General features: G+C 48.8%; 1 protein-coding gene across 3 annotated transcripts in view; it reads left to right on the forward strand.

Annotated features, from left to right (window-relative positions):
* Positions 1-796: 796 nt before the first annotated feature.
* Positions 797-22,795, forward strand: part of LOC117879135 (stimulated by retinoic acid gene 6 protein-like) — a 36,923-nt gene continuing 14,924 nt past the window's right edge. For 2 of the 3 annotated variants that reach the window (XM_034774104.1, XM_034774105.1), the window contains exons 1-10: positions 797-1,053; positions 7,285-7,360; positions 8,880-8,980; positions 11,109-11,239; positions 13,266-13,386; positions 15,393-15,438; positions 17,850-17,978; positions 20,843-20,913; positions 21,469-21,580; positions 22,475-22,628. In XM_034774104.1, the coding sequence (XP_034629995.1) occupies positions 1,034-1,053; positions 7,285-7,360; positions 8,880-8,980; positions 11,109-11,239; positions 13,266-13,386; positions 15,393-15,438; positions 17,850-17,978; positions 20,843-20,913; positions 21,469-21,580; positions 22,475-22,628 (961 nt within the window). In that variant the 5' untranslated portion in view covers positions 797-1,033. Of the gene's footprint in view, positions 1,054-7,284; positions 7,361-8,879; positions 8,981-11,108; positions 11,240-13,265; positions 13,387-15,392; positions 15,439-17,849; positions 17,979-20,842; positions 20,914-21,468; positions 21,581-22,474; positions 22,629-22,795 lie in introns of those variants that run through there. The other variant, XM_034774106.1, reaches the window with a different exon arrangement.

The raw sequence follows: 22,795 nt of genomic DNA on the forward strand, positions 1-22,795 counted from the left end.
GGGGGGTGTTTTCATATTGATGGTCCCTCTCTTCCTAGTTCTGGTGTCCTATGTTCACATCCTGGTGGCCATGCTGAAACACCTCCACTGCTAGTGGTAGTGGAAAGTAAATATATGCCACTTAGTATGTTACATTGCCTAGCGTTATGTGATCATTCAATGCAGGCTTGCAAAACTGATGAAAAATTACCAGGCCAGGCGCAGAATCTACTCATCCCCCTTTTTTCAGAGGATGAGGAAACCGAAAATGCTCGTGGTGTTTATTGAGCATTAAAAAGAACTGGGTAAGTGACAGTGTCAGATTTTGCAAAGAAGATGCAATCACAGAATCATAGAAATGTCAGGCTGGAAAGGACTTTGATGAGTAATTAAGTCCAGCCCTCTGCACGGTGGCAGGATCCAATAAGCCTAGGCCACCCCTGACATGTTTGTCCAATGTGTTTTTAAAAACCTCCAATCATGGGGTTTCCACAACCTGCCTCGGAAGCCTAGTCCAGAGCTTGTCAAACCATATCCAAATGCATACACCTCCAAGGTGCTCAACCGCTGGATACTGGGTTTCCTGGCTTATAAGGATTTCCAATCTCACTTTTAAAGGTCCTGAATTCATGTAACACGCACAGGCATTTTTATAAGGATGGGCACAGAGAGCATAATTAAAACTGGATTCATTTCCCAGTGAGAAGCCTGGCAAAAACTAACCAATCGGTCTCTGCTTCCGTAACAGCTGGGCGAAAGCAACAAACTTACTGGCCAGTAAATCAGGAAGAGGTCACTGCCTTTCCTTTAGAGTTACCCTGGAGTCAGTGTCTGACAGGATGTTTGCTTTCCTGCTGAGCGGAGGTGGGGAGGAGTAGTGAAGCAAGGCGCCCAGTGTGCCCAATGCAGGCTGAGAGGATTGCAGCACAGCAACCAGGAAGAGTGCCCCCCCAAGTGCCAGCTGTGTTCTGAGATCTGAGTTATTGCTCACGTCTGCACCCAGCAGCAGCATAGTGCATTAGCGCCTCGTGGCGCTCTCTGCTGCACAGCCAAGATGCTCTCTGCAGAGGCATGGTAAGTGCAAGCAGTAAAGTTGGGAGGATGGGCTTGGCTTTGAGGGGGTTAAAGTGCAGTTGCCCAGCTCCTGGGTCCACAAGGGCAGATTTGATGCGGTACTTTCAACACTTCATGCAAACGAGAGGTGTGACTGTGGTCTGCAGAATCGAGTCTCTTTTCCAATCTGAGTCACCGGCTACTGCGGTCCTGAGGCTCCATTAATGAGGAACTAAAAGAAAATAAACCACAACTACAGCAAGGAGCAAAATGAGATACACAGCAGTGGGCCCAATTCTGAGTTCACACTGCTTTTACCCATTGGCTTCCATGAGTCACTCCTGATGTGCCCTGTGCCTGCCAGTGTCAACAAAGGACGTAAAACACTCCCTGGGACTGGCTCCGTTACAGCAGGAAGCAGTGTACTGTATCTGGGTTCTGCAGCAAAATGCACTCTCAGCCAAATCCCTCCCACATGGGTGCAGGCAGGGGCCTGTTAATCATTTCTCCACTTGAGAGCCCTGGTCTAACTGATACCATCACAATCTATAGAGATCCATTCTTTCTTCGGTGTATTTTTTCCAGTAAATGTGCTACAGTTATTGGTAGTTTGTATTTGCCTTGAGTTTGCAATAATTGTTAAAGTTGTACAAAATCAGTACATCAGATAATAAACTGGCAAATAGTCATGCACGAAAATTATCCCATAGTGCTATAAAAACAGTGAAAAATGACTACACAGCAAAGTAATTGCTACTGTCCTAGAACAGACCATACATGAAATTCTTGAACACCCATCCCATTTTCATAAAACATGTTCATATCTAGCTGCACCATAAGTCATGGACTTCTTGCAGGAACCACAGAGTATAATTTTCTGGGAACTGAGAATAGATGGACATAACAGCTCTTTCTGGCCTTAGAATCTATAAGTTAAAGGAGCATCCGGTACATACTATACATTACGGTCTCAATAACAGTCCTAATCAACAGAACAAAGCACATATAGGAATATTACAAGCTCTTTGCATGATGGAAGAAATCAAAGGACATTCTCTTCATTTGCCAACCTATACTCTTTTCCAACATAGTCTCAGTGCCCTATCTCCCTAAGAGTAGAATGATGTACTAGGTCCCCCGGCTAACCTGTCCCACAGGGACAGGTGCTTAGGGATTTAGAAGGTCAATATTACTCTTTCTACCGGTGACTATAAAGCCAGACAGGCGAAGGTGCAAACTAGAAGGAAGTGTTGATGTAAAGGCCAGTCGTGAGCAAATACAAAGTGCCAGGTCCCACTGAGCAGAGTTGGATTAAGATTAGGACTCCCCAAGCAGGACCTTTGCCTCTCTCTTGATTGCACTGTGCTGATGTTTAACTAGAGGGGGAAGTTTTCCATCTGTTGTTTAATCAAGGAGATACGATATTCTACAGTGGACTCCTGTGTATAGTATAAGCGCAGTATTTTGTGAAGACAATGCTAGATTTCTAACCCACCTGTCCAGCACAGAACCAGAAATCCCCCTTCACCGGGATTCAAACTCCCTACATTTCTGGAGGCTCTGGAGATAAGGCTGTCCCCAGTTCTCACTTGGAAAGTCAATATAACAAGGCTAAAGAGTCCAGCCCTCCATGAGCATAGCTTAGCAGGTGAGTTTGTTTCCACAGCTCAGATACCAGCTTACCTGTGAGAGCTGTGAACCTGAGGAGCATTCTGGGTACTGCCATGCAAATGAGCACACTGCCTCAAGATTTCTATAGGAAAGGGGCCTTAGTGGTCCAAACTCCTTTTGTAAGTGCAGAGGCTTTTCCCAGGGTCCTTGCCCAAAATGTCATCGTCCTGAAGTCTGATTCTGAGCTCACCCCGGTTTACACTCGTGTATCTCCATGACTTCTGATTCTTGTCTGGAGTGAGTGGGATCAGAATCAGATCCCATTCTGATGGGAAGTAGGCTACACTGTGTGGGGACAGTTAGCTGCTGCTCTCAACCTCTCAGAGATTCATAGATTCTAGGACTGGAAGGGACCTTGCGAGGTCATCGAGTCCAGTCCCCTGCCCTCATGGCAGGACCAAATACTGTCTAGACCTTCTCTGATAGACATTTCTCTAACTGCATCTGGCTGCATTTCATTGGTGGTGCATACTGTATATGTAGCTTGTGAGGTGCTTCGGGACCTATCAGCATGGAAAGTGCTATGCAGATATAAAATACTGGTACAAATTCGGTTTTCAGTTATACTGGGGTGAAAGCCATTGTCTTCAAAGGAAGCTATACCAGTCCAATTGAAAGAAAATGTGGCCCATTGGGCCAGCTCCTCAGCTGAATAAATCAGCTAAGCATCCTCGATGTCAGTGTGAATCCTCCATATTCCAGCAGCTGTGTGTGTGCCAGGCCTCGCTGCAATGACACAGAAGACAGTCACTCTGCTGTATGTTGATGAAAACGGTTTTGTCCTGAGATGCATTAGAGCCAACATCTGCCTCACATTTGCAGGGACCGTGAATTGCAAACATTTCCTGGTGTCTATTTTTGGCATTGTGTCTGCTCAATCGCTGTCTAGCGCACATCTGAACTCCAGTGGTTGTGTGCAACCGCATGTGTTGGGTCGCATGCAGTGCTCACTTCTCCAGGCCCACTCCTTTGGCACCAAAGAGATAAGTGGGAGCTATGCAGTAGAAAGAGAGCTGGCACTCTAGAAAATGCAGGATGGGTCAGACTGTGTTAACTTAGCTGCAGATTCCCCAGGGGCTGATGCAGGTCTGATGCTAATGTGACTATAGCTAATGTAACACCAATTTTTAAAAAAGGCTCCACAGGCGATCTTGGCAATTACAGGCCGGTAAGCCTAACTTCAGTACCAGGCAAATTGGTTGAAATTATAGTGAAGAACAGAATTATCAGACACATAGACGAACACTATTTGTTGGGGAAGAATCAAGACGGCTTTTGTAAAGGGAAATCATGCCTCACCAATCTATTAGAATTCTTTGAGGGGGGTCAACAAGCATGTGGACAAGGGTGATCCAGGGGATATAGTGTACTTAGATTTTCAGAAAGCCTTTGACAAGGTCCCTCACCAAAGGGTCTTAAGCTGTCATGGGATAAGTAAGCTGTCATGGGATAAGAGGGAAGGTCCTCTCATGGATCAATAACTGGTTAAAAGATAGGAAACAAAGGGTAGGAATAAATTATCAGATTTCACAGTGGAGAGAAGTAAATAGCAGGGTCCACAGGTATCTGTACTGGGACCAGTGCTGTTCAATATAGTCATAAATGATCTGGAAAAAGGGGTAAACAGCGAGGTAGCAGTTTGCAGACCATACAAAATTATTCAAGATAATTAAGTCCAAAGCAGTCTACGAAGAATTACAAAGGGATTTCACAAAACTGGGTGACTGGGCAACAAAATGGCAGATGAAATTCAATGTTGATGAATGCAAAGTTATGCATATTGAAAAACATAATCCCAAGTAACTATACATACAAAATGATGGGATCTAAATTAGCTGTTACCACTCAAGTAAGATCTTGAAGTCACTGTGGATAGTTCTCTGAAAACATCCACTCAATGTACAGTGGCAGTCACAAAAGCAAACAGAATATTAGGAACTATTAGGAAAGGGATAGATAATAAGACAGTAAATATCATAATGCCACTATATAAATCCATAGTACACCCACATCTTGAATACTGTATGTAGCGCTGGTCTTGCCATCGCCAAAAAGATATATTAGACTTGGAAAAAGTACAGAGAAGAGCAACAAAAATTATTAGGAGGCATGGAACAGCTTCCATATGAGGAGAGATTAAAAAGACTGGAACTTTTCAGCTTGGAAAAGAGAAGACTAAAGTGGGATATGATAGTGTACTGACGCGACGACTCACCGGTGTAGCACCTCCTGCTGGTTGTCCTGGGAATTAGATCTTTTCCAGCTCTGGAGCGCCCTCTGCCGGCTGATGTCTCGCCTGCCGCTGGCCCCTGTGTCCCTCCCAGACTCCGGTGCCCTTTTCCTCAGGGTTCTGCCACAGCAGTACCCCCACACTCTGGGTCTCTCCTCCCAGGGGAATCCCTAACCCTTTCACCCACCTTGCCTTAGTGGCTACTCCCAATCATCATCTAGCCCCCTTTCTCTGGGGCAAACTGCAGTCTGTCATGGCCACTCATCATTAGCAAGGGGTTCAGACCAGTTGCCTCTGCCTATCTCTGGGCTGCTGCCTCTGCAACCCCAGTACCTGTTTTGGCCTTTAACCAGGCCCGCAGCCTGGGGAGTTGCCAGGGCAGAGCTCCCCAGCACCTCTCGCCTTTCCCCAGCCCTGCTCCGTTCCCTGTACCCTGAGCTCCCAGGCAGCCCGGTCCTTCTCCCTCCAAGGCTGGAGAGAGAGTCTTCCAGCTTCTGGCCCAGAGCCCTCTTATCAGGGCCAGCTGGGCCCTAATTGAGCTGGCCACAGCTGTGGCTGCTACTCCAATCAGCCTAGCTTGGCTGTCTTAACCCTGTTTTCCAGGTGTGGGGCAGCCGCCCCACTACAGATAGACATCTATAAAATTGTGACTGGTGTGGAGAAAGTGAATAGGGAAGTGTTATTTACCCCTTCACATGCCACAAGAACCAGGGATCACCCAATGAAATTAATAGACAGCAGGTTTAAAACAAACAAAAGGAGTCAACCTGTGGAACTTGTTGCCAAGGGATGTTGTGAAGGCCAAAAATATAATGGGGTTCAAAAAAGAATGAGATAAGTTCATGGAGGATAGGTCCATCAATGGCTATTAGCCAAGATGATTAGGGACGTAACCCCATGCTCTGGGTATCCCTAAGCCTCTGACTGCCAGAAACTGGGACTGGATGATAGAGGATAGATCACTTGATAATTGCTGTGTTCTGTTCATTCTCTCTGAAGCATCTGGCATTGGGCACTGTCACAAGACAGGATACTGGACTAGATGGACCTTTGGGATGATCCAGTATGGCCATTCTTATGTGGATCTTCCTAGGCCCACCTCTTCTCACCATTGTCCTGCTCCTCCCAGCCACTGATCTCCACCCTATAAGGGAGTGCAACACCATGGAGGCAGCCCAGCCCCACTTCTACACAGGCAGATGGAGAACCATGTCTGGAGGATGCCTTCTGTATGTGGATCCCCACAGCCTGACGGGGCTTGCGACTGGATCTCAGGGGAGCTGCACAGTTAAATGGGGTAGGAACATGCAAAGAAATCAAACTGGTGCAACTCTGCTGTCAGGAAGGCAAAGGCACAATACTACATACATTACTGGAGTCAGACAAGACTCCCAAAGAGGTGTGAGAATAGTCCTAAGGAATCACCTGGGCAGAAAAAATCATTGTTAAAAATAGTGTGGCTTCAGAAGAATGTTAAAAATCAATGGTTAAAATGATACTGATAAACAAAGAAGCATGGAGCTGTACATAGCTCCTGGCCATCTAGTCTATTCTATTTCAAATTTGGAGAAGGGATCTAGGCAAACTGACCTCAACATTTCAAACTTGGGTGCCTAGCAGTAGGCACCTAAATCCGTATTTAACCACCTAAATGAAGGTGGTATTCTAAATTAGGCGGTGCTTGCCCAACTCCTATAGAAGTCCATGGGAGCTGCAGGTGCTCTGCACCTTTGAATATCAGGCCACTTTTATTTGTATGCCTCACTGTAGATTTAGGAGCCTACCCTTAGGATCCAAAGTTTGACAATTTGGGCATTAGGTTTTAGGACGTAACAGGCCAATATCTACTGTCATATCAAAGATACTTAAAATGGCAGTAGACACACAGCTAATGGACCATATGTAGACGGGAGGACATACTAGATTTTTCATACAAAACAAAGAGGGGGAATCCATACTTTAAGTGCAAAACGGAACTCAACCTTACCTATGGACTGCTAGTCCCATGCTGATGAGCCTGACAGGAGAAGACTTACCCATGGACTTAGCAAACCCTATACCAAATGGAAAAGGTATTGATTTTGCCAGTACTGAATATGGGAACTCTGAAGCAAACCAGGGAGTGTGGGGTGCCTCTTTGCATGTCAGAATCCAGAATTATCTTCCAGCTGGCTATCTCATAGCTGTGTTCGTATCGGAACCATAAGAACAACCCAAAAAGTTTGGACTTTCTTGCATGAGTGCATTGAGTTATTTCTACACACTCACAATCAAAGGTCTGCTATTCAGAGACCATACTGCAGGAAAGTAGGCTAAACTAATGTGTTTATTATCTGCTCACGTGTCTCCAGGGGCTGGCAGACAAATGTCACTTGTGAGAGTTCAGTAGACATGGACCTGGTTCTGCATTACTCCCTTATTCCATCGGTAAGTAAACCAAGTCACCAGCAGCCTGGAGCTGCCATGCTCAGCAGAAGTACTGTTAGGGGGGAGGGATAGCTCAGTGGTTTGAGCATTGGCCTCCTAAACCCAGGGATGTGAGCTCAATCCTTGAGGGGGCCATTTAGGGAACTGGGGTAAAAATCTGTCTGGGAATTGGTCCTGCTTTGGGCAGGGGGTTGGACTAGATGACCTCCTGAGGTCCCTTCCAACCCTGATATTCTATGAAATGTATCTTGATTATGTGCAATAACGGATCGATTCCTTGCTGCAATCACAGCTCTCAATTCAGAAACAAGCCATAATAGCATCAGACACTGAAACACTGCAAAATGTTGGCAGGAAACTGAAAAATGCTCACACCAATTTTATACGGGAAACAAGCCATCCTAATATCTACAAACATGCATGTGCCAAATTTCAGTGTTCCCTCATATTGATTTTAAATATACTCTAAGACCTTATGTGTACACCCAACCTGTGTGTGGGCTCTGGGGGGATTTACTGAACCTGTTTCCTTTCATAGAGTTAGCTTATTAGGCTTATTGCCTGGGGAACGGATTCAGTCATGTTTGCAGTCATTCTGGGTGGGCAGGTTTCTCTGGAGCTCTGTGGAACCCAAAGGATCTCTGCTTTTCATACTCACACCACACCTTAGGCCCAATTGTGAGTTGAGTCTGAGGGTCTGGTTTTTGTGGCGGGGTTCCAGAATGAGATGCTCAGGCTGAGCAAAAGTGTGACTGTCAATAACTTACACACTAAGGGTACGTCCAGACTACCCGCCGAATTGACAGGTAGTAATCGATCTATCGGGGATCAATATATCGCGTCTCGTCTAGACGCGATATATCGATCCCCGAATGTGCTCCCGTCGACTCTGGAACTCCACCAGGGTGAGCGGCGGTAGCGGAGTCGATGGGGGAGCTGCGGCCGTCGATCCCGCGCCGTGAGGACCCGAGGTAAGTCGAAATAAGATACGTCGACTTCAGCTATGCTGTTCCCGTAGCTGAAGTTGCATATCTTACATCGACACCTCCCCGCCCCCCAGTGTAGACCAGCCCTAAGAGGGCTTAATCACAGTCATTTACACTCACCTTTGGATTTGGTCCCCTGTACCATGGCCCTTTTCCTTACACCGAGGGCTGGATGGGATTCTCTTAAGGAGCACGTAGTTGGGTAGAAGAATCACCCCACGAGGGAGAGGCTGGGGTGAGAAGTCAAAGTCAGATTGTCGTCAGCCCAAGTGGGAGAAAAGATCACATAGTGGTGCGGGAAAGGCATGCTCCGAAGTGGGAAAGGGAAACCAAGGAAACCTGGAGGCCTAGCAATGTGTGATCGTATCAGCATAACACCCGAGAGCATGTGGCCTCAGGAAGGGGCGCTGTTCTGCATTGCCAGGGTCATAGAGTCTAGGATTTAGTGCATCTTCCCCATCTCTATGGTCCTAGTAGTCTGTGTTCAGTGGCTCATACACTCCCATCTCAGAGTTATTCTCCTTTCCTTATAGTTTGCCATCATTTTGGTGCTGTCCTTCCTTGAAAGAAGAGCGAGCAGGAGTAAGATAGATGGAAAATTGCACCTCCTCAATGGCCGCTTTGGAATTGTGATGTGAGTCTGAGCATAACTTGTTACTATTGGTCCCGGCCATTCCCAAAGGCATGGCTGCCCTATGCTCCCCTTACCTCTTATAGCAGGCTGCTGTGCTCTGGAGAGGTGGGAGGAGAGTGAGATGATGATCTTTTAATTCAGGAAGCTGAGTCTGGAGAGGAAATGCATCTGCAGGCCCTTACCGTGTCCAGCTCTCGCTGCTGGGTTTCACCAGAAACAAGAAGGCTGCTTCAACCAGTAATTCAGACACTCTGTATATATCCATCTGCCCCAGAAATATCAACTACATGATGGGCTCGATCCCCCTTTCACTGACACCTGATTTACCCCAGGGCCACTCAATCCATCTCTGTGCCGTCACACCTGATTTATCCAGGGTACCTGAGAGGAGACTCAGGCCCATTGTCTCTGAAGCAGGCCCAATGCCCCTGGCCTGTGGAGAGAGTGGAACGCACTCCCACGTGCCTGGCTGTCTCCGCTAGTCACTGGGGCATTTCTGGAAAGGCTGAAATCCCTTCTACTGCCGCAGAAAGCTCACCCTACTGGAGCTCAGGGCCCCTGTGGAAAATGAGGGAGGGACTTCTGGTGTCCAGTCCTGTCTCTGAGCAGCCACGCAGTGCTAGACACAGCCTCCCTGTGGGTCCTCATAAACCTCTCTGCAGGAAGGGATTTGCTAACAGCTGCACTGGGTGTTTTGATAAGCACATGTTCCCCACAAACTGCTTCCGTCCCCTTGGTGTCTTATTAGCTAACTGGTCTCCATAGTCCCCTTAATTCAGAATGTGTGGAAAGGGATACAGTCTGCAGAAATCTACTCCATGAAGGGGCTGATGGCTGTATCTGGAATATACAGCAGCACCCAGTTAAGGAGAAAACTTGGGGCAGCCAGCCAGCAGTGCATATGGCTGTGAACACTCTGTAAAGGGGAAGGTGTGAAGCACTGAACTTCTACACACATGGGAGCCTCCTTACTAGAAGGCCCGGCCATTTGTTACTATGAAGTGAGCTTCCGCTAGGCCCAGCCAACTCCCGTGTTTTCCCATTTGGCTCAAGGATGCCAAAGGACCCACTGAAATGTTTGAATTATCCCATAGAAAGGTGCAGCTGTCTGCCAAGAGCTGGTTACTGCTGCCCAGAGCAGCATGACACCTTGGGCGTGATGTTGATACACAGAAAAAAGGAACAAAAGGCAACCTGTTAAGTCTTTTGGGGTTCAAAGTATGTACAGGTGTCCAGAGCATGGCAGAGAAGAGCAGCAAGGCCCCAGGATGTAGTGTAGTGAGTGCTTTTCCTCTCACTGCCCCATATGCTCAGCCATACGCGCAGGGCTGGAGCACCCACAGAAAAAAATTAGTGGGTGCTCAGCACCCACCGGCAGCCAAGGTTTGTCTAGGGGTCAGGATTCCCTGGTAGTCTTTGCCGTGCACAGCCCCATGCTGGCCGCGAGGGCCTACCCATCTCCAGCAGTAAGGGACACTGATGCTAATCACGGCACGTTTGACAGAGTCCTACTGTCTCCAAGGTCAATGGCGATGGCAGGGTCAGCCCAATAGGGCGTCAGTGGAAATTTGGCTCTGATTTTCAGAGCCAAAAGGAAGAGTTTTCAGGAAGAGGGCGTCATAGATCAGGGAGATAGCTGGAGCTTTATTAAAGAGGTTGATGGAGGAGCCACAGAACTTCCAAAGGCTAGCACAGACCTTGACAGAGACAAAGCTGTCACAACACCACTTAGAATCATAGAATCATAGAATATCAGGGTTGGAAGAGACCTCAGGAGGTCATCTAGTCCAACCCCCTGCTCAAAGCAGGACCAACACCAACTAAATCATCCCAACCAAGGCTTTTTCACTTCATGAAGGGAAACAGAGTAATAGATTCATAGATCAGAAAGGGCTATTAGGATCAGCTAGTCTGACCTCCTGTATGACCCAGGCCATGGAACGTCACCCAGTGATTCCTGTATCAGGTTCATCACTTCTGGCTGAGCCAGAACACACCCTTTAGAAAGACAAGAAAGGGAAAGAGGATCAGAAGAGTGACTGGTGGCATTTGCAGTTAAATCAAGTCTGAGGAGCAGAGCAGAGTGGGAACCTTGGATTCAGCAGCAGGAATTGCTCTTTGTTCACAGACCCTTGGATTTTGTTGGGACATTCAGCAACCGATGGTCATTTGGTTTTGCATTTGGAGCTACAGCCAATAAAGTTATGTTCCTGTTTTCGGAAGGTTACCTGCCACTACGAGTGCCCCAGTGGGCCCAAGGTATGGTGCAGATCACACAAACCACGCTAGAGAGGGGGGTATTCGTCCATCTTTTCCTTCTCTAGCTCTTCAGTCTGGCATTTGGAGCAACCTTAAACCCGGGGAAGGGGTTAACTTTGCATGGCAGCCTGGGCACTTGTGTGAGGCCTGGTGGCTTCCTCATGCAATAATGCTGCTGGGCACGGGGCCTTGGTCAAGCCTGGGAATGAGGTAAGGGCCTAGATCCGGGAAGCATTAGGGTTCTCTGGATCTGAGCATCAAGAAGACCTGGTAGCTTGGGGTGGCTGTGGCCTTTTCCCTGCACCCCCATCCTTACCCCATCACCATGGCAAAGACAGGCTGCCTTTGGGACACATCTCATATTAGAGATTTAATATAGCTGTGGTCACTTGGCCAAAGAAGATCATTCTTGTCCCCAACTCCAGTGGCCTCTGCCGTTTGCAAACTGAGTAACTCCAGTTAAGATAGTGGAGTTACTCTGGATTTAAACTGGTGTAACTGAGATCAGAGTCTGATCCTCTGTCTCAGGACCTAAGGACACATGCACAGCTGTAGCTACACCAGTGTAAATCCCAGTGTAGGTGTACTGCACCATTGTAAATGCAGGCTGGCGTCAGCATGGGATCGCAAGCCTTACACTGCAAGCCCCATAATGCACCGGCATATTGCATCTGCACTGGGGTTTGCAGAGGTGTTGTTACTCTGGTACATGTGTCCCGGCATAGATAGGCGACACGCCTAGGGACTATTATAGACAGGGAAACAAAAGACCAATTTCAGTGGTGACTTATGTGGTGGGTTAGTTACTTAAGAGGTACAAATGTGTCAGCATTAATGGACTTATATCAAAGCAATGAACCTACACCAGATCGGCCCTCAGCAGTTGTGCAAAACCCATGTAACCTATATGCTGAAGAGGCAGAAGGGGAAGCATAACTGGAAAGCAGCTAAAAGGGGATTGTAAGTTAGGACCTGGATAAAAGGTGTGTTAGTGAATACATTTTAACACACATAGGCCAAAGCCATAGTGCAGACAGGGTGTACCTTAACATATGTTGACTAGTCAAGGGGAATCTTAGGGGGCAGCCGAGGTTACTGCACATCCAGCTAACGGGTTCAAATACAATTTGCCCTGTCTACTCAAGGGTTTGGAAAGGTGTTACCATGCACATTTAATAAATACACCTTTTACTCTAGTGTGGACAAGTCTTTGGAGGCCTGCTCTTAGCTGCTTTTTCTGCTGTGTTGCCCCGCCCTCCCCCTTGTCTTATAAGTTATACTCATTTTGCACACTCATGGCCTGATTCTCCGCTGCCAGGCACCCTGTGTCGTCGTTGAAGCTGGTGCCAAGCGAGTTCAAAGTGGGTGTAAAGTACTACCATTCACAGTCCTGTAACCTCACTGTGCATGGTGACACGAGCCACAAGGCCATGGAGACTCAGACCCGCACTGCCTGTCGAGTTAGTGCAATGTGCACTACTCTGTGACACACTCCTCCCTTATTAGGTATTCTCTAGCCCCTTTACACCTCATGTGTAACTGCTTCCATTGGTCACCAGTAGATGTACCTCAAGTATCGCCAAAGGCGCTGTACTTGCTAATGTCAGGTAAGGGGTAAGCTGAGTAGGTTTTGAATTAGTTTGGTCTTTGAAGGAAACTAGAAGATATTGAAGGATTTCTCATTCTGTCAGGATTTCCTGTATTTTTGTCACCTTCCTGCTCCATCGGAAGGCCACTTAGCTTCAAGGAGTCCTTGACAGCGAGAAGGTGCCCTGTGCCGGTGCAGAGCTGCAGCTCGTTCAGCCGCAAGAGGAGACCAGGACCTTGATTGTGGTCACAGGGGCCTCATTAGAACACAGGTGTAACTCCACAGACCCCCCCCCGGAATGCATCCGCTTTCCCCACTCTGTCACTAACCAGTGAGAGGAGACTGGGGCTGAGCAGATATTGACCGACGGTAGTTCACAGTTAGACAAGGATTTCAGAACTAACAATAACAGCCTGGCATCCTTTGCTTTCTCTCCAGCCATTGTGCTTCTCATAGGAGGCACTGAAGTGGGCCTCTCATATTTCCCTTTCTTCGCCTGCCTCGCGACGGAATTCCAGATCACAGGGTCTGTCCTGGGGTTCTTCTACACTTTCACTTGGTAAGTTGTGTTACCCTGAGATCCAGCCCCTGGCTGGCTGGGCTTAATCCTGCAAAGCACTGAACAGTGACTCCTTGTGCTTAAGTGCTTTGCTGGGCCAAGGCCACAGTGCTAAGAACCTGGCAGAACTGAGCCCTGTTTGGGCCACTCACAGCTTTTCTCCACCCACAGCACAGTTTAGAGCAGAGGTGAGCAAACTACGGCCCGCGGGCCGCAACCAGCCTGCAGGACCGTCCTGTCCGGCTCCTGAGCTCCTGGCCCAGGAGGCTAACCCCTGGCCCCTCCTCCCCTGATGTTCCCCCTCCCCCGCAGCCTCAGCTCACTGCACCGCCAGCGCAATGCTCTGGGCGGCGGGGCTGCGAGCTCTTGCTGGGCAGCGCAGCTGCAAAGCCTGGCCTGACCCGGTGCTCTGTGCTGCGAGGTGGGGTGGCTGGGTCCAGCCGGGCAGCGCGGCTCCAGCGCCGCCAGCCACCAGTGTTCCAGGCAGTGTGGTAAGGGAGCAGGGGGCGTTGGATAGAGGGCAGGGGAGATCAGGGTGGTGGTGATCAGGGGGCGGGGGTATGAATAGAGGTCTGGACGGTTAGAGGGCGGAGAACAGAGGGGTTGAATGGGGGCAGGGGTTCCGGGGGGTCAGTCAGGAAGGAGGGGGGGTTGGATGGGGCGGCGGGGGGCAGTCAGGGGCAGGGGTTCCAGGGGCGGTCAGGAGACAGGGAGCAGGGGGGCGTGGATTGGGCAGAGGTCCCGGGTGGGCTGTCAGGGGACAGGGAACTGGGAATTGGATGGGGCAGGAGTCCCGGGGGGGCGGTCAGGGGGGGGGAAGAAGGGGGGGGGGGCGGATAGGGGGGGGGGGCTGGGCTATGGCTGGCTGTTTGCGGAGACAGAGCCTCCCCTAACCGGCTCTCCATACAATTTCGGAAACCCAATGTGGCCCTCAGGCCAAAAGGGTTGCCTGCCCCTGGTTTAGAGTATGTGTTCTGTGTATTTTTATACCGGAGAGCAGTGTGCCGGGGACACTGGAGAGCAGCCTGGGGAGGGGGAGAGGGTACTGGAGAGTAGCATGGGGTAGCATGGCAGTACTGGAGACGGGGGCCACTGCAGAGCGGCATGAGTTGAACTGAATAGGCCTTAGAGACTGAACTCTCCCCTCCCATCCCTGGGGTGCCCCCTTTAGAGCAGGGCTGAGACTTATTGGCAGGGCAGAGTGGGGAAGCCATTTGGTGGATAAACAAAGGATTTCAGTCTCAAGGGTCCTTGCTCTGGCACTTTTCAGGAGTATTACATTTACACACACACACACACACACACACACACACACACACACACACACACACCCCAGTGCTTTGGGTAAAGGGACACTCACTTTTGTGGTGTCATTGCTGGGCAGGGAGGGTTGGAGTCAGCTTGGTCTATGGGTATGTCTACACTGCAGCTGAAGGTGTAATTTCCAGCTCATGTACATACTCTCTAGCTCTGACAGCATGAGCCTCCTAGAGATAGCAGCAGCAGCATGGTGGGCTAACCACCCAACTACAATCCCATCCAAGATCCATGGTACCTATTTGGGCAGCTAGTCTGTGCCACCACCTGCACCGCTGTGGCTACACTGTTATTTTTCGTGTGCTAGCTCAAAACTAGCACATGTATGTCTACCCAAGCTGGAAATTACTCCACCCACTGCAAGGCCAGCCTACCTGATGTGGGCAGCATCTGCCGTTTCCAGACGTTACCGTTTGTCAGGTTCACTTGAAGAATAGAAATTATTTCATAAATGCATTAAAAAACCCTGAAGGTAATTTTATGCAAGTATCTCAAAATGCCTTGGGCCCTGATCCTGCAATCTGAATGCACGGCCCCACTCTCTCCAAAGGGGTGCAGAGGGTTCTGCATGTGTCTGATTACAAGATGAGGGCTGGGGATCCTGTGACAGAGGCCAGGCTGTGCACCATGAGATTGTGTGTGTTGTAACTACTGCAGTAGGAGTCCAGTAACACCTGTGTGTTTTCCAGGTTCGTAATCACGATCACAAACATTGTGCAGTGCCCACATGGACGAGTAAGTTTCTATTTTTGTCTGATGATGACTATTTTATATGTTGCCAATGTTTATGATGCCACCTGGGGCACTTTAGCAACAGAGATTTAACCAGAAAGCCAAATAATCTAACCGAAAATTCAATCCACTGCTAAGGAAAATAAATATGTTCAACATCCTTCCCAGAAGATGCCTAGCCTGGAGTTTGGAGGGGCCACCGAGAGGAGTAAATGCCACAGATGGGGTCCCCAACTGAGAAAGCCCTTATGCCGAGAGCTTCTGGACGGAGGAAGAGGAAGAACCCTAGAGCCATGCACAAAAATGAGCATGTAATTGCTCACCTAATTTGCACACCTAGTCCCGTGACTGCATGTGCAAATCAGATTTTAAACTGATAAGAACAGATAGTAGATAATGTTTTCACCTCTCAGCTCATCTACACAGGCTCTTGGACTGTCAGAGGTCAGATTATCCCCCCACATCCAAAAATACATGGTGTGCATGCCAGGACTTTGATTCCCCAAAGAAATGAGTGCTCCCACCCTTGGGCCTGATCCACATGGAGCCTCATTGACTTCAGTGGGGCTCTTCACCCATGTAAAGGGTTTGCTAGCATGGATCCAATTGCAGGATTGGGGTCAAGGTGGGCACATTGTATGTGCCTGGAACTAGGGGTCTCAAGTTGAGAACCTGGCTTGAAGGGTTTAAACTCGGGCCTGAGCACGCTTCCCATCTGGTCTGCCTGCTGTGATTGGGTAAGGTGGTGAGACAGCCTGGCAGAGCTGGAAAATGGCTGAGAGACAGCCCTAGTATTTTGAACTGAGCGCAGAGCCGGACAGAAAGCATCACAACTTTGTAGAGATAGGCATTTGCTTTCCCCAAATTCTGCCCACTATGTAGGTTAAGAAATAAGTAGTTGTGCAGCATCAAACGGTTGGTGTCTGTGATGGAGCCTCACTTCCTTGAGTGCTTCGCACAGGGGACAGGCTGCCCTGCCTTCTGGGGCTGAGAGTAGAGTGCATCTGCAAGACACAGAAACCACGGCACTGACAGCTGAAAGCCCAGGTCCAGCATGACATACAAGGATTTCCTTCTGAGGGCCAGTGCCCTGTCCCTGACTAGTCCAGCCTAGGATCTGGGGAGGCCCTCGGTGGTGAGGTGAGGCTTCACTAGTTGGGTTAGATACCTGGGAGCTCGGGAACTACAAAGTCTGACTGTCCAGTAGATTCAATAGAGAATCCCCTTCACAACAGCGTCCTCAGTCTCATCTCTGTCCAGAGACATGGTACTGGGCTGACTGCAAGCAGACCGGGATTTACAAATAAATATATTTACACTAAAACAAACAGGAAAGGCTACAATAACAGTTCCAATTCCCCTCTTCTCCCAAACAAGACAACGTGTGCTGTGCTGCCAGCTAAAATTGACGTTGTATGTCAAGGTTTCGTAGCTTTTAAGACTAGAAGCGGCAGTTATGATCAGCTAATCTGACCTCTTGTATAGCCCAGCTCAGAGACTTTTACTTGAGAATTCCTGTATCAAACTCAGAACGTATGGTTGAACTCAAGCAGACGCTGTAGAAAGAGACTGGCGGTCTTGATTTAAAGACATCAAGTGATGGAGATTCCACTGTGTCCCTTGGGATTCTGTGCCAATGGCTAGTTACCTGCATTGTCAGGAATTGTGCCCCATTTTTTAGACAAGTGACCCTTGCTCCCCATTCTCCCTCTTCCCTTGTCCTGTCACAGCAAACCCTACAGGTGCAGAGGGAGCAGCAGCAACTTAGGTCCTGATCCGGCAAGGCACTTAAGCACATACATAAGCCCATTCAGATCAATGCGAATTGATATGTGCCTAAGTGCGCTGCTGGATCTGGGTCTTATGGCCAGATTTTTTACAGGTATTTAGATGCCAGAAAAGACAGAGAGTGGCATTTTCAAAAGCACCTAGCATCCAAATCTGGCCTTTAGTGTTCTTGTCTCCACCCAGCAGTAAACACCATCATGGGATGCAGAGGGAACCATCAGAGCTCTGACTGGGGAAAAGTCTACACATTGTTGGTGTGCTGAGCACTCATGTCCCATGGTGATGAGTGCAGTACAAATGTGAGAGAGAGAGAGAGAGAGAGAGAAGCAGGGAGACAGACAGGCCTGCTGACATCTTGCTCTGGTTGGGCGGTGGTGGTTTTGTATACCAAAGATGGTGATGAGCCACAGCTTGTGGAATGCGACTCCACAGTCACACAGACCACGAGGCAGGGGGAGATAGAAGTCACGCCACAGGGGGACATGTTCCTCTTTAAGGGGGCACCCTGATGTCTGGCTGCACATTGCTCTTGAGTGTCTGTACGTCACTCTCCCCGCCCTACTCTTTGGACTTATCCCACCATCAGGAGTTCTATGACATTTGTACATTCGGCTTTCCCCACCCAGGTGATGGGAGACTATGAGAAGATCATATTTTATTGGCCTTCCTTGTTCTGTCTGGTTTTCCTACTGGGCCGCTTTGCCCTGATGTTTGTGAAAGCACTGAGGGTTCACTTAAAGATGGATGTGTCAAGTGTAAGTATTCCTGGGTAACTGCTTCCAGTTTATTAAGCTCTCCCCCGCCCCCCTGGGAAAACTCCTTCCCTGACCCCTGGGATTAAGTAGGATTTAACCAGTGCATAGACTTCGTGCTGGTGCACCTCTGCCAGTTACCTTTAACCAGTAACAAGAATTGATTTCACACCAGAGATCTTGGCACATTTCTACAAATCACCCACCTGACTTAAAACATGGCAGAGCACCTCCCCCTGCAAGACCCCATGGACTCCAAGATAGACTTCAGTGCTGGCTAGCCACTCAAGTAGCCCAGGGTGCTGGGCAGGCTGGTATACCGCGTTCCATAATTGCAGTGTAGACATACCCGGAGCTACATGGGATGAGCACCCCAGGAGAATGGCCATTTGTCTCTTTGTGCTATTCCTGCCTTTGTCTTTCATTTCCCCATCACTATTTCCTATGCCTCTCGCTCCTCACTCATTTTATCTCTTGCTCCCAGTGCCCTGTGGCGTGGGAGTGTGAATCAGTGTCTGGGCAGCAGCACGGGGCAGCTATTTCTTCCTTGTATGTTCCTGCTGACAGGAATGTTGGGTCTTCCCACATACCTTCCCTTTCATTCTCTCCTCCCCTCCAAGGCCCCAAGACAGCAGGGAAAGGCTTTGGGTGCCTGTGTTGTTTCCTGTCACCCTTCATCATGTCCACCACCTTCCAGCTGTGACTCTCAAAAATGACACTCCACACAGGCAGGGCTGCTGTTTGCCAAGGGGAATATTACCCTGGGCTTTGACAGGAGGAAAATGACTGGCTCCATCATAAAAGCAAGAGGCTTGTGCTGGGTTTTCTTTCCCTCCCCCCTTCTACCACATTCCATTTTGTCTCTGAGCCTGGAAACCCATTAGCCTCACTAAAGGGCAGGCAGGAGGAACATAGCTGTGTGAGACACACCTTCCCAAGGGACTCCTACTGCAGTGTGGCCCTTCCTCACCATAGTAGGGTGTCTGCTTACTGGGCTCCCCATCATGGCCAGGGGTTGCTTTGCAGGTGCCCTGTGTCAGGATCCCAACAAGGGCAGTCAGGGCCAAGGGACACAGCAGGAACAAACCTGAAGCTGGCAGTAGCAGAGAAGTTCATAGTCAGGTTTCAAGCCAGGGTTGATGCAGGAGGCAAAGTCTAGAACAAGTCATGGCCAAAGCCAGGAATGCAGGAAACAGTCATGGCAACTACACAAGAGCCACACTGTTGCTTGGATGCTGCCTGGAATGGCCCTTGGGTTTACATAGGGCAGGGAGCCAATCAGGAGCCATGAGGCTGCTGTCTATCAAACCCTTGAGGAGGAACGTCCCATGGTCTGTGTCCACAGCAAGTCATGGGAAATGGAGTGCAAGCTGGTTACAGCTGCTGCTGGGTGGCAGCCTGGAGATGCCAACTGCCTGGGCTCTAGAAAGGTCCTTATGTTCTGCCCCCTTGGCCCCCTCAGAACTCCACCCAGTCTCCTTTGTGGCTAACACCTTCACCCAGTCCTGGATTAATAACAGGAAAGGTTCAAATAATCCTCAAGGTCCTTAATAACAAAAATGATTCAGAGTCCCCAAAATAAAGTCCATAACAAACGTTTATAGTCAGCCCTTGTTCTTCTGCCACTCCTGGAGCTCTTCTGCTATCCCAGTCTGCTTCATCCAAACAACCAGCCCTAGCCCCAGCTTTGTTGTCCTGTCAGCCTCACCATGCATCTTCCTGCTGCTCTTTGTAAGGAATCCCCTGATCCAACCTAGGTATGCCTCTTCAGTAATCTGGTTGTCTGACCCCAGGCCCTCCCACCAGCTGTTAAGGGTTAGCCCCCTGTTAGCCACACCCTTCTCCCTATGCCTGCCAGTGTAAGCGGGGTGGGTTGCACTCACCTCTTGAACACCCCATTGCCAGCTGAGTCTGGTGCTGCCAGCACCCCTGCAGGTGTCAGCCTACCTCTACAGGTCTTCTGTGGCTCAGTCCTCCAGCCTCACACAGTCCAAACCCCCTTCCGAGGGGTAACAAACTCAAAATAGAAGCAGTTCCTTGCTCATCAGGGCCAATTACAAACAAACTAGTTTCTGACCCATCTGGAATTGAATTGCCAGGGTCCTTCTGAACTCCTGTCATAACTGGTGGGCAGCAGTGAGCCCTGCCTGGCCTGGCTCAGGTCCTTTTGCTGCAGCCTAGAGAGCATCCCTCCTCACTCGTCTGGCTCCAGCAAGGAACTGACTTGCTGACAGTAGGCAGCTCCTTGGTTGGCTGATGGTCCCCAGCCATTCTGGCTGCTGCAGAGCCAGATCTCCCTGGTCCCCCAAATGGCTGCTCTTTTTCTCTCAGAGAACTGTTTCTTGTGGTGGGGTGTTGCAGAGCAGTGAGGCTGCAAAGGCCTGATGTACCCCCATCACAGTAAGGTATCTTCATAACTAAGATAAGAAAATAGGAGCGGCCATACTGGGTCAGACCAAAGGTCCATCTAGCCCAGGATCCTGTCTTCTGACAGTGGCTAATGCCAGGTGCTTCAGAGGGAATAAACAGAACAGACAATCATTAAGTGATCTATCCCCTGTTGCCCATTCCCAGCGTCTGGCAGCAGAGGTTTAGGGGCACCCAGAGCATGGGGTTGCATCCCTTCCCATCCTGGCTAATAGCCATTGATGGACCTATTCTCCATGAATTTATCTAGTTCTTTTTTGAACCCTGTTATAGTTTTAGGCTTTACAACGTCCCCTGGCAATGAGTTCCACATGTTAGACCGGCCTAATACAGCACCCACAAGGCAGCACAGTATCTATATGTTTGAATCTGCTGTCTTTTTCCTAGTGGAATGAAGAACATTCTTTCATACACTGACAATCCCTGTTCCTTTAAAACAGCAGGAAAATCATTTCCTGGAGGTGCATCAGGCTCAGCATGTCAAGCGTCTGGTCAGCAAGCCCCCAGAGCGGTGAGCATGGCATCTTCATTTCAGATCCGGAACACCAAGCCACAGAGAGTTCAGATTTGGTTCTGATAAGCTTCTAAATTTGCTGATACTTGTTGACTGACATGCACACTGAGGCCCTGCCTGCTCACCTGAGGTGAGCCAGGGACAAGGCATGTTCTCTGGCCACTGGGAGGATCCCTGATCATCCATGATGGGCCTGCCCCATCTCCCCTCTGCACTAGAGCACTCTGTCTCCCATCTCCTTCACCTCAGACTCAGAGGCTGTGGGAGTGTGGAAGTTCCTGAGGTGAGCCCCCAGTGGCTTTGTGCTGGAGAGCAGGTAGGCTGCTGAGAATGGGTGTGAAGGAGAAAGGCTGACACCTGTTTAGGCCAGGTGGGGTCTCTGCAGACATGCCAAGTGGGAGGGAAGTTTGGAGTAGGAAGGTGTGCTGGGTTGTTTTTATGGAGAGGGAGGGGACTATGCTGGAATGGGTTTGGGGCCTTGAAATGCCTCTAGTGTCCCTGTGTCATCGCCGAACATTTCAGGTCTGTTTGTCCATCTTCATCCATCAACAGGCAGGCTCAGAAATCTTGGTTCCAGCGCAAGGTGTATGAATGGGACCCATGCTTTCAGTTCCCAGGCAGAATGATTGGCACATCTGCGCTAGCCTTAATCTGCCTGTACATTGTAAGTAAATTGCACACTTATTTCCTGAGAAGAATCGCCCCAAATGGAGCACAGTGTCACACAGCCTTTGTGTGCTTTGTAAGGATTTCGATCCAGGTTGTTGAAAAAACAGCTCTCCCGTAAATCTCTGCCATTAAACTAAAACAAGGACTGTCTATGCATCTAACAGAGCCACTGGCTCCATTAAGACCAGAATCCATAGTCTACTGGCTCCCTGACCAGAGTACCTTCCAACTAGGCCAATGGATGTTCGGTGGGAGTTTATCTTGTTCATGATAGGTTGCTTGAGATGCAAGCCAGAGAGAAAAGGCTGCCAAGTATGTATGTGTCACATAAAATACATGATACTCATGTGCGAATGTTTTCAGAGTGGTAGCCGTGTTAGTCTGTATCAGCAAAAAGAACAAGGAGTACTTGTGGCACCTTAGGGACTAACAAATTTATTTGAGCATAAGCTTTCGTGGGTTTTAGCCTATGAAAGCTTATGCTCAAATAAATTTGTTAGTCTCTAAGGTGCCACAAGTACTCCTCGTTCTTCATGTGTGAGTGTATTTATATTATGTTGTTCCCTGTGAATACTTACAAGTTTGCTTAATTCTAAGCATCCTGGTCTTCCTCAGTGTCTGGTTCAAAATCAGTGGAGATTAACTCCAACAACATTCTTTGAGGGACAAAATTTGTCTGCATCCACTTGCTGTCATTTAAAGGTTAAGATGACTCCCCATATATGAAAGGCAATGTGTGTTTAAAATGAAATGCAACAGGTCGGATTCCCATAGAGTCACACCAGGGATGAATGTGGCCCTGTGTGATTACATGGCATGTAGTGTTATTCTGTAGAAGTGGCCAATGACAAGATTGCTAAACTGCTGTTTTTTATCTATTTTTCCGCAGTTTATTGTTATTGAGTTTTACATTTACAAGGAATTCTCCCAAGAGCTGAAGATATTGGATCAGAGATTTGAAGAGTTTGTTGAATCTAGCAATGGCTCAGAAGTACTTGTACCAGCTGTCCTGCAGCTGAAAGAGTTTATTAATGTCACACAAGGTACAGACATGCCATTTTTGAAAGGTGGAATGAGTGCGATACATTTTAAAAAAGCCGACTGAACGCATAGTTCTTAAGGCTGACCCAAAGCCCATCCTAGTCAATGGGACTCCTTCCAGGATTTTGACACATTAGTTCCAAATGGGAATGAAAACTAAAAAAAATTT

The sequence above is a fragment of the Trachemys scripta genome, chromosome 6, assembly GCF_013100865.1.
Source record: "Trachemys scripta elegans isolate TJP31775 chromosome 6, CAS_Tse_1.0, whole genome shotgun sequence".
Classification (NCBI taxonomy): domain Eukaryota; kingdom Metazoa; phylum Chordata; order Testudines; family Emydidae; genus Trachemys; species Trachemys scripta.